This window comes from Fistularia commersonii, chromosome 27 (genome assembly GCF_037954325.1).
Source record: "Fistularia commersonii isolate RoL2024-O1a breed Wild chromosome 27, RoL_Fcom_v1.0, whole genome shotgun sequence".
Lineage (NCBI taxonomy): Eukaryota > Metazoa > Chordata > Actinopteri > Syngnathiformes > Fistulariidae > Fistularia > Fistularia commersonii.
Window position 1 is genome coordinate 13,920,541 of NC_141310.1, and position 14,231 is coordinate 13,934,771.

At 51.3% G+C, this 14,231-nt stretch overlaps 2 protein-coding genes across 2 annotated transcripts; both read right to left on the bottom strand.

Moving 5' to 3' along the window:
* Positions 1–3,761: 3,761 nt before the first annotated feature.
* mespaa (mesoderm posterior aa) lies at positions 3,762–4,771 on the bottom strand. The gene is made up of 2 exons (XM_086174570.1): positions 4,118–4,771; positions 3,762–3,887 (listed from the first exon to the last, which is right to left on the bottom strand). The coding sequence occupies exons 1-2, from the start codon at positions 4,769–4,771 to the stop codon at positions 3,762–3,764; spliced, it is 780 nt and encodes a 259-aa protein (XP_086030696.1).
* A 3,420-nt stretch (positions 4,772–8,191) lies between these two features.
* Positions 8,192–8,974, bottom strand: LOC147218099 (mesogenin-1-like). The gene is made up of 2 exons (XM_086174571.1): positions 8,318–8,974; positions 8,192–8,245 (listed from the first exon to the last, which is right to left on the bottom strand). Exons 1-2 carry the CDS (start codon positions 8,972–8,974, stop codon positions 8,192–8,194), a joined length of 711 nt encoding a protein of 236 aa, XP_086030697.1.
* Positions 8,975–14,231: the final 5,257 nt, after the last annotated feature.

Consider the following 14,231-nt stretch of genomic DNA (forward strand, 5'->3'; position numbering starts at 1 on the left):
TGGCCTGGTCTTCCTTGGGTGCAAAGAGAGGCCAGCGGGAAGGCTGCAGTTAGCGCTGCGGTGCTAGCTTCCACACCACATTCCACTCCTTCTGAGGCAGGAGAATTCCCAGCTCTTCTCAGGACTCCGCGGCCACGTCCGCTGTCGGTCTGACCTCCATCTCGGCCGAAATGCTACGGTTAGCATCGCCCGCCGACGCCTTATCCTTCGAGAGTTCGCTTTAAGTGGGTGAAGCTGGAGAAGATGCAAAGCAAACAGCAAACATGTCCAACCTGCGGCGTCGCTCCAAGCGCCGTTGGAGGCAACTTCTACATTTCCAGTCCTGAAGTTCTTCAGAGCTTCTCGGTGGGAATGTCACCGCCCGGGTTCTCCATCTTCTGCGGCCCAAACGCAGCCGTCGGGCTCCATGAACACCCGGGATCGTCTGAAGGTGTGAATGTCAGAGTGAACGGTCGGACGGGGGACCCGTCATCCTCATCTTCTTTCAAAGTGGACCTTTGGAAGCAGCTGCAGGTGTTCCTCCTGCACCTGCTCTGGTCGCCCTGCCGTCACTTCCGACGCTTCCTGTTCTCGATTTTATGTCACAAAACGAGCGTGTAATTGAAGATGTGTGACGCTGGTTTTTATCGGCTCGGCTCTTATAAGAAGGTCAGGCTGGAGCCGGAGGGAGAAGATGTCCGGCTGGATGAAATGTCACCACCTGAACCCGCTGTGTGTGTGTGTGTGTGTGTGTGTGTGTGTGTGTGTGTGTGTGTCAGCTCTCTGCTGAGGACCACAGAGCTTTCGTAGAAAACCCCCCAGGTGCAGTGAGAAGGATCGGGTCGTGGAACGAACCACGCCGGGTCACATCCTGACATCAGCGCCTTTGGTCACAGAGGAGCAGCAGGACCTTCAGACACCGGCGTTCCTGGCGAGGCGGGATCTGCTGAGGAGAGCCCGAGCGTGCACGTACCTGCCGGTCGCAGCGCAGAGGACACTTTCTCCTGAGCAACATCAAGCCTGACAGCTTCATGGCAACGTCACTTCCACTGAGGAGCCGGAGGGCTGAAGACGGAGGGCCGTCGTTTCCTTGAACAAACCGTCGGGCGACGTGAAGCTCCGAGTTCAGACGTCCAAGTTTCTGCTTATTGTCTCTTGGTTTCCGCCAACGACCGTCCCGTCGTTCAGAGGAACCCGGAGAACCTTGAGGAAGCCCACGCCGAGGGGCCTCCTGTTGAATCCACATTACATAACATTTATTATAAATGCTGCCGCGGCCGTCGGCAGTCTTGTAACATCGAAATAAAACATGCTCAAATATTTTTGTCGCTCCCAAAGACTCGATGACTGCACGCGCCGGTAAAAGGACGCCATTTTTGGTTTGCTGCCGGTGGATCGTTTAAGTTCATAAATACAAGAAGGACTCAAATAGACGTGGAGTATTTTATTTCAACCAAATGTCTTTTTTCCCAGTTCAGACTGTTTTTTTGCAAGCAGGAATGTCATTTTGTTTTCTTCGCTGTTGTTTATTAAAACAAATGCAGCACACTTTGCTTATCCATAACATAAAGGTAAAAAAGAGTAATGTTTTATGCCGTGTTAATTCATTTTAGATTTGAAAAGGGTCGTGTGGCTCCCGGTGTGTTTTTCACGGACGACTTTCCCGACTTAGACGCAAGAAACTACTCATAAACCTCCAAAATACAGTGTCTTCTTCTTTTCCCTTCAGCGTCTCCACAGGAAAACCACCTTCTCCATCTCATCTATTCTCTGGATCCTCTTCTCTCCCACCAGCTACCTTCATATCCTCTCTCACAACGTCCATCCATCTTCTCCTTGGTCTTCCTCTAGACCAGTGTTTCCCAACCTTTTTTGAGCCACGGCACATATTTACATTATAAAAATCACACGGCAGATAAATATGTCAAAAACATTTTTTAACAAATTAGAATGAAACCGTCGTCTCAATTTACTTGGTGGGAAATCTAATATATCTAATATCTGTAGATTTGTCAAGTTGCAATGCAAATTTTCCACTGATGTGCAACTTTTCCAGAACACTTTTTTCAATGTCTGAAGACACGTCATCAATATGTCTGGAAATGGTATTATTTGAGAGAACCGGCTATTTCTTTATCAACGCCAGAGCCGAGCATTTCTTCTTCAATGATTTTGCCGGCAGGTCGTGTTAATGTTTTGCTGTTTGGATTTAGAGACGAGTTCAGCAACTTTATAGCAGCTTTCACTGCTTTCTCACTCGTCTTGGTAGTTTTCAACAACGCTGCCTGTTTGTTTACGCAGATACAAGTACTTTTTATTTTAAAAATGTATCACGCAAAGCGTCACTAATCACTCTGACACACAGATGCACGGGTTAATTCACTTGCCGTTGCCATGGAACGGACACGCTGCCCACATAGACATAGGAAGACACATTATTTGCATTGGATAAATAATTTTCAGACAAATCAGGTGAAAGTGGGCATTTTTCCACGGCACACCTGATGATCTCTCACGGCCCAGCGGTTGGGAAACACCGATCTAGACCTCCAATTCCAGCATCCATCCACCAATATACTGACTCTCCCTCCTCTGTCCATGACCCAACCATCTTTGACCTTCTCCCCAGAACATCTACCATGTGCCGTCCCTCTGATGGACTCATTCCTGATCTTCTCCATCCTGGTCACTCCCAAAGAGAACCTCAGCATCTTCATCTCTGGTAAAAATGATGTTTTTTACCAAAATACAGATATTGAGACACTTGTGAAGGTGTTTCTTTCCATCAGCGACGGTACGTTTCTACACGACGACTGCCAAGGACCTGCAAAGGTTCAACAAAGTGCAGTGTGATGTTCTGTCCGTGTTCTTCCCGAAGCCAAACCCTGCCAGGAGGTCCAACCCAGCGGACGAGAAGGTGAGGAGGAATCTGAGAGGCGCTTCAAGCCCACGCAACTCATGTTCACATACTTTGCTGGGCTTCATCCTGACCGAGTTCACCAGCATCCAAAAACAAACAGGGGACCACGTTTTGGTAAGAGTCTATTTATTTATGAACACACACACCAGCGCTAATCCCATGGGGGGGGTTAGCTTGTTAGCTTGTTAGCTTGCTAAACAGAGTTTTAGATTGAAGTTTGTATCTATATAGCTCTATTTTGTTTACTTATTATTCAAACTTATACTGGAGTAGCTGGAGGTGGAGCAGGAAGCTGGTAGCATCTCTGCTGCTCTCTGCTGGACAGCTAGCAAAGCACATCTTACACACACACACACACACGAAACCCTGCTTGCATCCAGATCCAGATCTGGGGCCACAAGAAGGCCATGGACAGGGGCCTTCAAAAACACTGCACCCATTGTGGAAGGTGGAGGTGAAGATGGAGATAAATAAAAGAAATAAGAGCAAAAACAAAGAGTGTCGGTGAAGGGAAGGGAAGGCTGGGGGGGCCCGGCGGCCATCTTGGTGCGGACTTCACTTCAGCTGCTCCGCTGGCAGGGGGTCCCCTCCTTTCAGCGGGGGGTTCCCCGTTTAGCACCTCATTGTCAGCGGCAGCGTTTGTCTTAGGAAGCAGAGCCGGGTTTTTATTTCCCACCGCAAACGGAGGAAATGCAAAGACGCCAAAGTCGTGTTTTTCCTGATCATAAATAAAGTTTTATTCTGTACACGAGGTGGAAGCAGACAATAAATACAGTTTATGTACAAACGCCGACGGGCGGGCGGGGGGGCATAAATTAGATGTCGGTGGAGATGATCGACAGCGCGATGAGTGAGGAGCATCTCAGCTTTGGAAGCCGAGGTGCCGCTGCTGCATCCAGAAGCCGTCCGGTCCTGGTCCGGGTCCGAGTTCGAGTCCGAGTCCGGGTCCGAGTTCGAGGCCGAAGCCGAGTCCGAGTGCGTTCGGAAGCTGCCGGGAGGAAGCAGGAAGCCGGTTACGTTACATGACATTATATTATATTATATTCCAGTCACTTAGCAGACGCTTTTATCCAAAGCGACTACAAAAAGTGCAATTCATCCGCCGAAGATCTGATGTACCAGAAGTTGGAAGTCAGAAGTGACCACTTTACCAAACCGCCATCCCAGAACCATATGGGTTCTGAGAACCGGTAACTCTGGTTAGAAGGTCTGACCTACCTGGTAGGGGTGTTGCGAGGCGAAGGTCTGGCCCCCGCTGGGTTCTTCGCCCAGGAACTGGCTGAGGGTTTGAGGCGGCGCCGCCGTCGCCGAGCCGCAGGACCTCCTCTGCTCCAGCGCCTCCTCGCTGAGGCCCAGCTGGGCCGACAGGTAGGAGATGTAGCGGATGGTGAGGCGCAGCGTCTCGATCTTGGTGAGCGTCTGTCCGGCCGGCGCCATCCACGCCGGCAGGTAGGACCTCACGTGGTGAAGAGCCTTGGTCAGATCCCTCATCCTCAGCTTCTCCCGCTCGCTGGCCGTCTGACGCTTCTTTCCCGGGTACCTGGATCTGGATTTCCTGGAGGCGGCGGGTTCGGAGCGGGCCGGCCGCGGGTCCTCCTCGGCGGCGGGGGGCGGTACGGGGGCGGGAGCGGCGCCAAAGATGAAGCGGTCCAGGGCGTCCTGGTCGTCCAGCGGGAAGCACGTCGGGGAGAAGCAGAAGGAGTCCACGGACGAGGTGGGCGAGAGGCTGCTGCCGGCGCTGAAGTAGCCGGGGTCGGAGGCCGGGTCGGAGCCCGGCGGCTCGCAGGACGGGTCCAGCAGGGACTCGCAGTGGAACAGGAAGGAGTCGGGGTTCTCCGGGAGCGGCAGCGGCGAGCACAGCGCGGCGTCCATGGCGTGTTGCGGCGGAGGCAGGAGAGCGGAGTGAGGAGCAGCGGCGCTGAGCGGCCAATATATGAGGCCGGAGGTGTGAGGCGGCACCTCCGGCCCCAGAGGAGCTCCGGGAGCCGGGCGACACCTCGGCCGGGGGGGCCTGGGAACGGACGCCGCTCCGGGACGGAGGTGCGAGCCGCCGTCGTAAAACTCCACGGGTTCACACTCCAGCCTGGGAACCTCGCCGGGGAAGGAACCGGACCCAGACCAGAACCGGGACCCACACCCGGACCTGGCAGCGGACCCGGATCTGGACCCCGACCCCGACCCTGACCGTCCGCTCCGGCTTTGCCACTCCATCCAAAGAGATCCCTTCTGGAACCGGTTCTGTTCTCCAAAGGGGATCCGGGACGGGAAAGTGTGCCAGGGCAGCTGCAGGGTGCGAGGGCTTCACACCTGAGGAGACCCCTTCAGACCCCCTCAGACCCCCCCAGACCCCCTCAGACCCCCTCAGACCCCCTCAGACCCCCTCAGACCCCCCCCAGACCTCTCCAGGCCCGGGAACCCCGACGGCCACTTAGAAGGTCCTCATCTCCAATCATGGCCTCCATCGCAAGTTTGTGATATTTAAATGGGTCTCAGCCGGTTCCTGTCAGAACCCGTGACGAGGACTCGCACCTCCGTCCCGCGGTCTTCACCCCCCCACGTTTCGACCTGAATGAAGATCAGCTGGATCATTTTCCCTTGAAAATGTGGGAAAGCCGACACGTGCCGGGGCGTCAGCTGGGCCGCCGCCGCCGCGGACGGCGATCCCGCGGTTCGTTCCCACGAACCGGCGCGTCGCTTTTGCCTCCTGCTCGGCGGAGGAAGGTGAAAGCTGCTCTCAGAGGGGGGGGTGGAAATAACTGACTAATTAACTAACTTAGTTAGTTCATTCAGTCAATCATTCATTAGCGATCGTATGGATAATAGATAAATAAAATAGAAATAAACAGATGAATAAATTGGCATCAAAACATTTTTAGTTCAGCAGGAAAAAAAAATGCAAGAATCAACAAATAAAGCACAATAAACAGGTGAAAAAAATAACAAGAGATAATAAATAATTAGCTCCACTCCTTATTTACATTTATTTTTCTTTTTATTCATCAACACACATATTTATTCATTCATTTTATCTTATTAAAAACACCCTTTTATTCACATTTCATTTTTCCCTGTTTCTCTGCTGGGCTCACACACACACACACACACACACACACATACATACACACACTCCTTTTTATAGCTGAATTAAGTGGTACCATTACCCTCAGTGACATGTGTGTGTGTGTGTGTGTGTGTGTGTGTGTGTGCCCCCTGGTAAAAATAACACATAATTACGTCTCTATTTCTGAGTCTATTTCTGTTGGTTTCAGGTTATGAAGATAAATAAAGAAAAACTGCAGCCACGGTTTCCTCCTCTTCCTCCTCTTCCCTCTCTCTCTCTCTCTCTTTCTTTCTCTCTCTTTCTTTCTCTCTCTTTCTCTTCTTCTTCTCCTCCTTGTTTTCCCGCTCTCAGGCCCGATGGCGAGGAGGATCTGATTTCCTTTAATCCACATTAGCTCTGACAGTGTTTACTCACATGTAATGGCTGAATAATCGGCGCGGCGGTGCGAACCCTTTCATCCACACACACACACACACACATACACACACATACACGATCACACACACTCACACACACACACACAAACACCCCTGCGCCTGCAGAGTTTATTAGCTTCGCCCCGATGAAAGACTTAAGTGGGTGTATTAAGGCTTTGTGTTGGGCCCGCCAGCTCGCCGAGCACCACCAGCCGCCGCCACGTGGCAAACCAAACACCCTACCCCGACACACACACACACACACACACACACACACACACCGGAGATGGAGATGGAGATGGGCGCCTCGCCATGAATACTAAAGCCCCCTGGGCGGGGTAATTAGGGCTCCAGGTGAGCGGAGGGGAGTCTAGACTCGGCGGTGCCAGGGAGCGGCGAGTGTTTGCAGAGGCTCATTAGCAAAGACACACTAAATAAAGCTGATCCGCCGCTGCGCCACATTTGAAGGTTAAAACGGGCGTCTCGCACTTCGGCCTCGCGCCGAGAAGGTCCCTGGAGGCTCGATGTTCTCCCCGTGTCGGGTTCCTCCGGGTTCCCCCGGGTTCCTCGGGGTTCCTCCCGCTATCCGAACACACGCAGGAGGTTCATGGTGACCCCGAATCGTCCGGACGCGTGGATGATCTGTGGTTTTATGTCTCCAGCCGGAGTGCTCGGAAAGCGCTACAGTTAGTGAATGAATGAATGAAGTTAAAAGTACAAATTCTGACTCTTTGTCATCAAGAAAATCTACATTGTGGTTTGTTGGAAAGTTTTTAATGATTGAAAAAAGGGTTAGAATGAATTACATCCAGATTTTATGTTATTGTTCCTTCTGTTTCCTGCAGCTTCATGTTTGACTGTGAAACCCCGGCGTGTGAACTTCCTGTCTTTGAGTGTTTTCCCTCCTTTACCTGCAGCTCGTCAGCCAATCAGCGCTGGTTTTCGAAGCTGTCCTTCTCGCTCCTCACCTCTCTCTCCTCCAGTCAGTAAAACTTTATATTTCTCTATTTCTCTAAAGTTCTATCGCCATAGTCAAAACATTTGTTTTCAGGCCCGGCCTCCATCTCCTCCTCCTCCTCCTCTTCGCCACCAGGTAACACCAGTTTATGTAAACGTGTCGTGTTTGTGTGCAGAAAAGCCTCCGAGCTCCCTCACATGGCCACAAGGGGGCGCTAAAACACACCTTGCAATCACTTGCATTCATTCATTCATTCATTCATTCATTTTCTATGCTGCTTATCCTGACGTTAGCGACATAAAACCGTTCATGCTTTCATTCAGATCCCATCATCATCATTATCTCAGCCTTAATTTACTTTATCAGTCACCAGAAGTTGTTTTGTTGTTTGACCTCTGACCTCTGACCTCCTCCCACTTGATCTGTTTATTTGTGCACCGGGTGCAGTTTCCCTAAATGGCCACTAGATGTCGCTGTTTCACACCTGACTCTGAGCCTCTGAAGCTTCCGGCCTCCTTTCCTTCGCTCCTCACCTGGTTCCTCCACTCTGCCCTTCCTGATCCGCCTGGATTTCAGGCCGAAAGAACCGAAAAATCGCGGGGCGGGATCTCAAATCGACGAGGCCACACGGTGACATTCGCTGCATTTTTATTATAAATAGAGGTATAAACCAAATATAAAAATAACTGTTCAACATTTCAATATTTACAGTGGGGGGAGGGGGCATTTCAAAGAAAGAGAATAAATATAAAATAGAATAGCATTCTCAATAAATTACTGGTTTCACAGTGAGGCAGTCAGAGCGAGTAGTTAGTTGTTGGTTGATGGAGTCGGCGCGGGGGTGGCGGCGCGGGTCCTTAACCCCAGTATTCCCGTGGCACCAGCGGGATGCAGAAGTCATTGCCGCACATCTGTAGAGGACAGACAAGGTGTTAGGTGGGGCCGGAAAAGACGGATGCGGTTCGAAGGACGCGAGCCGGTACCTGACAGGAGGGAGCCTGCGTCGCCGCGGGCGACTGCAGCGCCGAGTCCGTCCGAGGAGCTCCAAAAGTGCAGTTCCCGGCGGGCTGGGCGGGGAAGAGGCCGGCGTCCGGGCTCCGGAACGGTGGCGGCGGCGCCCCCGGGGGGAAGCGGCCCAGGATGTCCGGCGAGGAGGCGTCGCTGGCCGAGGTGTCGCCGCGCTCCTTCCTCCGGAACAGCGCCTCCTCGCTGAGGCCCAGCTGCGCCGACAGGTAGGAGATGTAGCGGATGGTGAGGCGCAGCGTCTCGATCTTGGTGAGCGTCTGTCCGGTGGGAGCGACGGACGGCGGCAGGTAGGACCGCAGGTGGTGCAGGGCTTTGGTCAGATCCCTCATCCGGAGCTTCTCCTTCTCGCTGGCGCTCTCCCGCTGCTTGCTCCGAACCCGGGCGGCCCGGCCCGACCTGCGGCCGCGCCCGGGCGCCGAGCACGCCGTGGGCCTGGACGCCTGGGGGAAGCCGGTCCTGGCCGCCTTGGAGGCGGAGCGGGTCGGCGACAGGCTGGAGTCCACGGACGGCGCCGGGGAGAGGGTCTCCGGGGAGGAGACGCCGGAGACGTCCGAGTCGGAGCACCATTGGTACTGCAGGCCGTAGTCGAGCAGGGGCACGGAGGAGGCGTCCATGGCGGCGCTGGGGCTCGGGGTCTGACCGCAGCTTCGGACGATCTGCCACTGGCTGCTCGGCCTCGGACGCCGCGCTTTATAAGTCCGAGCCGGGCGGCCGAGGTGCGAAGTGACACCTCTGCAGATTCTCACAGGCCATCACTGTCTAAGGCAGAGGCCACAGCCCCCCCAACACACACACACACACACACACACACACACACACACACACACACACACACTCTCCCTCTCTCTCTCCCACTGCAGGCGGGCCTCTCTCGCCCGGCCCTCCCCTCGGTGTCTGGGAAAGTTCAGCCTGGAGAGTAGAAGTGTGAATTTCGACTCCTGCTCGTAGCAACAAACAGCTTTTTCTTTTCTTTCTGTTGTTGTTGTTGGTTGTTCAGCAGAAGATGATTCTTGCAGGTGGACGGATGAATTGGTCGGCTCTGTCCCGCGTTTACCTAAAAAAAGACAACCAAAATAACACAGAATTCTGTTTATGGAGGTGAAATGTGCAGAAAATGTCATTCCTGGGTTGAAAGATCTATAATTCCACGGAGCAGTGTTACGTCAGAACACGTTTTAGAATTGCAGCCATGGCAGCACAGTTGCACGCGATCGGCCTGAATCTCAGATCCACTGGTGGAAACATGCCCCAAAATGGCTGCCCGCGGGGAAGGAAACAAAAGAACTACAAGTAATACTGAAGCCGGCAGACGCCTTTGCTCTGCTTTCTAAGTCACAAACAAACACACACACACACACACACACACACCGTCTTGGATTGTATGACAGCTAACATTAGCGGCTAACAGTCATCACAGAAATGTGTTAATGAGTGTTTTGCACGACTCAGCGGGTAAACAAGCGTCAGCGGTGCTCGCGGTCCCCCGAGCGAGCTAACATAGCGACTAGCTGGCAAGATCAAGCTAGCATTAGCGGCTAAGCGTCACGGCAGCGGGGCGTCAAGCGATTGGACAAAAACTCAAGGAACACGGCCCTTTCCAGAGAGCCGTGTTTGTAAACGTCAGGTGGCTAAGGTGACGTACGCATACGTGCTAGTTAGCTTTAGCCGAGGAGGAGCGGCGTGGAGGAGGAGGGTTCAGAACCGCAGCTTTATGACTCCACGACAGAAGATGAAAATGTGTGAATGGCTTCCCGCCCCCTCGCCTTGGCCCGGACTTGAACCCGGGAGCTGCATCTTGATCGCTTTATTTTATTTGCCGCTGCTTCGCGCCGACATAATCGTTTTACAGCCAGGTGGTGTTGAGGGGCTTCTTACACCTCCTCCATCTTGATCCCTGGAAAGGCCCGGCTCCTTCTGCTCTTCTTTGCCCCGCTCTGGAGAAACAGTAGCGAGCGCCGTGGAAATGGCGGTAAACGTCAGGCGGGCGGGGGGTTAATGGAGCGCCGCGGCGGCGGCCTGATCTACTCCGATGGCTGCGGAGGTGTGACGGTTTCACACCCGGGGGAGCCCACGGGCCCGGAGGCGTCGCTTCACACCTGCGCCTGAGAACCAGGGACCCTCGGCCGCCATCTTTGTTTTTCTTCCCCCTCCCCCGCCGGTGCTTCTGGCAGGAGCGAAGCCCGGAAGCACAAACAAATACATCACAAATCTAATTCCCTCTTTGACTCCGTTTGTAAACCGAAACCTCTGCCAACCGGATCGATGTGAAGCCCATTGATCGGTTCTTCGGCCCCGAAAATACACACCGTACCCTTTTCAAACCTTTTGTGGGTTTATTTGTGGCAAAAATACAGAGAGGACTTAAAGAAAACCTGAATTATTGCTGCGTTTCTGCTGGTTTTCCTCTTCTCTCCAGCACTTGTGCTCGGCGTTTCCTTCGCTAAATCAACAGAAGGAAAGCCGGCATATGAGATATTCTGGCATATGGGGATCCTCGCTAACGCTAACGCTAATGCTACCTCCAGCTAGCTATCTTCATTCATCCAGGACAGCAATCTCTTTCCGTCGTGAACACCGTCGCCCCTTTAGCCACCACGGCCGTCTTTAGCGCATCTCCTTTCTTTAGGATGGCTCAGATGGTTGAAGTATCTGAGAGACGGGTGACATCAACATCGCGCTCACGTTTAGCTTTTACTTCCTCCTTCAGATCTGCTGGAATTCTTATCTTCTACTTTTAACCGTTTTGGGAGCTATAATGGGGCTAGCTTACTGAAAAAGAGCACAAAAAGCATTAAAACAGGAAAACGCAACCGTGAAGGATGTAAACAATGCAGAGTTCCTGCTGCTACGCTACAACGTGGAATAGCATTGAGTTTGTGTGTTTGTGCGTTGTTGTCACCTCTGTTCACCATCTGATGAACTGTGTTTGGCATTAGGTTTCTTCTCTTCCCTGTCAAAGACAAACATGTTTGACGTTCAGTCAGCTCAGGTTGAGTTCATTCCAAGGATTCTACTCGCTAATGAGAACAGTTTCATGATTTAAACAAAGAATGAGTTCAAATCTCATTTGGCTCCATGTGAGAGCAGCTACCTCCTCTCTGAAGGAGCTGAGGAACCCAGCCAGAAGGTCCCTGGTTGGGTTCCCACAGGAGGCTCCATCTCCTCCTTCTGTCTGCGGGGGGTTCCTCAGGGTTCCTCAGGGTTCCTTAGGGTTCCTCAGGGTTCCTTGGGCTTGGTGAGTTGTCCACTGTGAATGAGGGGGTGAATGGGTGGACGTCAGTGTGTCCTGGGATAAACTGGTCCTCTCACCACATGAACACATGATGGGTATGGAGAACAAAAAACAGATGAATGGATGGATGAAGAAATGAATGAATGAATGAATGGATGGATGGATGAATGAATGGATGGATGGGTGGATGGATGGATGGATGGATGGATGGATGGGTGGATGAATGAATGAATTGATGAATGAATGGATGGGTGGATGGGTGGATGAATGAAGGAAGGAAGGAAGGAAGGAAGGAAGGAAGGAATGAAGGAAGGAATGGATGGATGGATGAATGAATGAATGGATGGATGAATGGATGAATGGATGGATGGATGAATGAATGAAGGAAGGAAGGAAGGGATGGATGGATGGATGAATGAATGAAGGAAGGAAGGACGGAAGGAAGGAAGAAGGAAGGAAGGGATGGATGAATGGATGAATGGATGAATGAATGAATGAATGAATGAATGAAGGAAGGAAGGAAGGAAGGAAGGAAGGAAGGAAGGAAGGACGGAAGGAAGGAAGGAAGGGATGGATGGATGGATGGACGGATGGATGAATGAATGAATGAATTGATGAAGGAATGGATGGGTGGATGGATGAATGAAGGCAGGAAGGAAGGAATGGATGGATGGATGAATGAATGGATGGGTGGATGGATGAATGGATGAATGGATGAATGGATGGATGGATGGGTGGATGAATGAATGGATGGGTGGATGGATGAATGGATGAATGGATGAATGGATGAATGGATGGATGAATGAATGAAGGAAGGAAGGAAGGAAGGAAGGAAGGAAGGAAGGAAGGAAGGGAGGGAGGGAGGGAGGGATGGATCGATGGATGGATGGATGAATGGATGGATGGATTGATGGATGAAGGGAAGGAGGGATGGATGGAGGGATGGATGGGTGAGTCAATCAATTAATGAATGGATGGATGATGGATGGATGAATGTAAGATGGAATGAATGATGGATGGATGAATGGATGGATGTACAGAACTATCTGCTGAGGTGAGCTGAAATCTAAGCCGTTCACCATTGTGCTTTGCGACCCTTTTTTCTGCTCTTTCCTCTTTTCTATTAAATCACCCTGAGCAGCCCCTCCACCCCCCATACCCTCCATACCCTCCATACCCTCCATACCCTCCATACCCCACAAACCCCATCATCCCCCCATCCGTCCGCAGAGGATCAATCCCCCTCGGTGTCTCGGCCTCCGCGGACGTTTTCTTTCCGACAGCGTGGAAGTTTGGCTTCAGAACCGTTCACTTCAAACTCCGACTCTGCATCAATCAGGCAACAACTAGTCTTTTGGTTTTATTTAGAAGCTGCTGGTTCAAAGTTGTGCAGATCCATGATATGGAATTATCATTGCTATTACTGAACGATCACTTTGAGTAAAAATAGATAAAAATATTTGTTTTATGCTGTTTATCTTGTACTGTTTTCATGATTTGGAATTGTTAATAATAATAATCGCAGATGTCAGCATTATACGCACTCGATGTAAACATTCAGTGGTTGGTATCAGCCCTCATCCGTTCATTCATTATAAAATCATTATTTTCTGATATAATGTACCTTTTATCAGGAATTCATGTATTTATCTATTCAACACATTAAATATGGCCTAAAAAATCTTCAATAAGGTTGTTTACAAAGGAAAAATATGAATCAATAAAAATGGGAAATAAAGTGGAACAACTCCTAAAAACAAATAAAAATAATAGATATGAAAGATAAATAGGTAAAAGAAGCCACTCACAACATGTATGTATGTTTAAGATGATATCATTTGAGTAAATGTAATCTAATATCTGGGAACGGTTAGAACGCTGTCATATGGGAATCATCTAGCAATCAGAATTATTGCTATATAATTATATGAATAGTATGCAGCGTGGCTTTGTGTGTGTGTGTGTGTGTGTGTGTGTGTGTGTGTGTGTTTGTGTCAGCCTGAGTGCAGTGTGAACTGGGCTTGAACCCACCCTGCCCCCCCCTCCTCCCTCTGAGGCTGTGGGAGCCTGGCTGGAGTTTGGCACCTCTGGGTGAAAGCCCACCCACAGCAGCTCCGAGGCCGGGCCGCCTGCCACCTGTCTGGACCTCCGGACCCCCACAACCTCTACGCAACCTCTGCACAACCTCTACACAACCCCTGTGCAACCTCTACACAACCTTTGCACAACCTCTGCAACTACCTCTGCACAAACTCTACACAACCGCTATGCAACCTCTGCACTACCACTGCACTTCTACACAGTCCCTATGCAACCTCTACACAACTTCTACACAACCTCTACACAACCCCTATGCAACCTCTGCACTACCTCTACACAACCCCTATGCAACCTCTACACAACTTCTACACAACCCCACTGCGGCTCCTCCACGCCCCTCCTGCCGTCCGATCCACACCATTAACATGGTTATGATAAGTAAGGGACATAAATATATGTATAAATGCATGTGTGTGTGTGTGTGTGTGTGTGTGTGTGTGTGTGTGTGTGTGTGTGTGTGTGTGTGTGTGTATGTGTGTGTGTGTGTGTGTGTGGGCTGAACCACCGGCCCGTTCGTTATATTTTGTCAGCTGTTGATG

Excerpts from the sequence above, each read along its gene's own strand:
- mespaa (XM_086174570.1), bottom strand. The coding sequence starts at position 4,771 with ATGGACGCCGCGCTGTGCTCGCCGCTGCCGCTCCCGGAGAACCCCGAC. Across the intron at positions 3,888-4,117 it reads CCTCGCAACACCCCTACCAG|CTTCCGAACGCACTCGGACT; the intron begins GTAGGTCAGACC and ends TCCTCCCGGCAG.
- LOC147218099 (XM_086174571.1), bottom strand. The coding sequence starts at position 8,974 with ATGGACGCCTCCTCCGTGCCCCTGCTCGACTACGGCCTGCAGTACCAA. Across the intron at positions 8,246-8,317 it reads CGCAGGCTCCCTCCTGTCAG|ATGTGCGGCAATGACTTCTG; the intron begins GTACCGGCTCGC and ends TGTCCTCTACAG.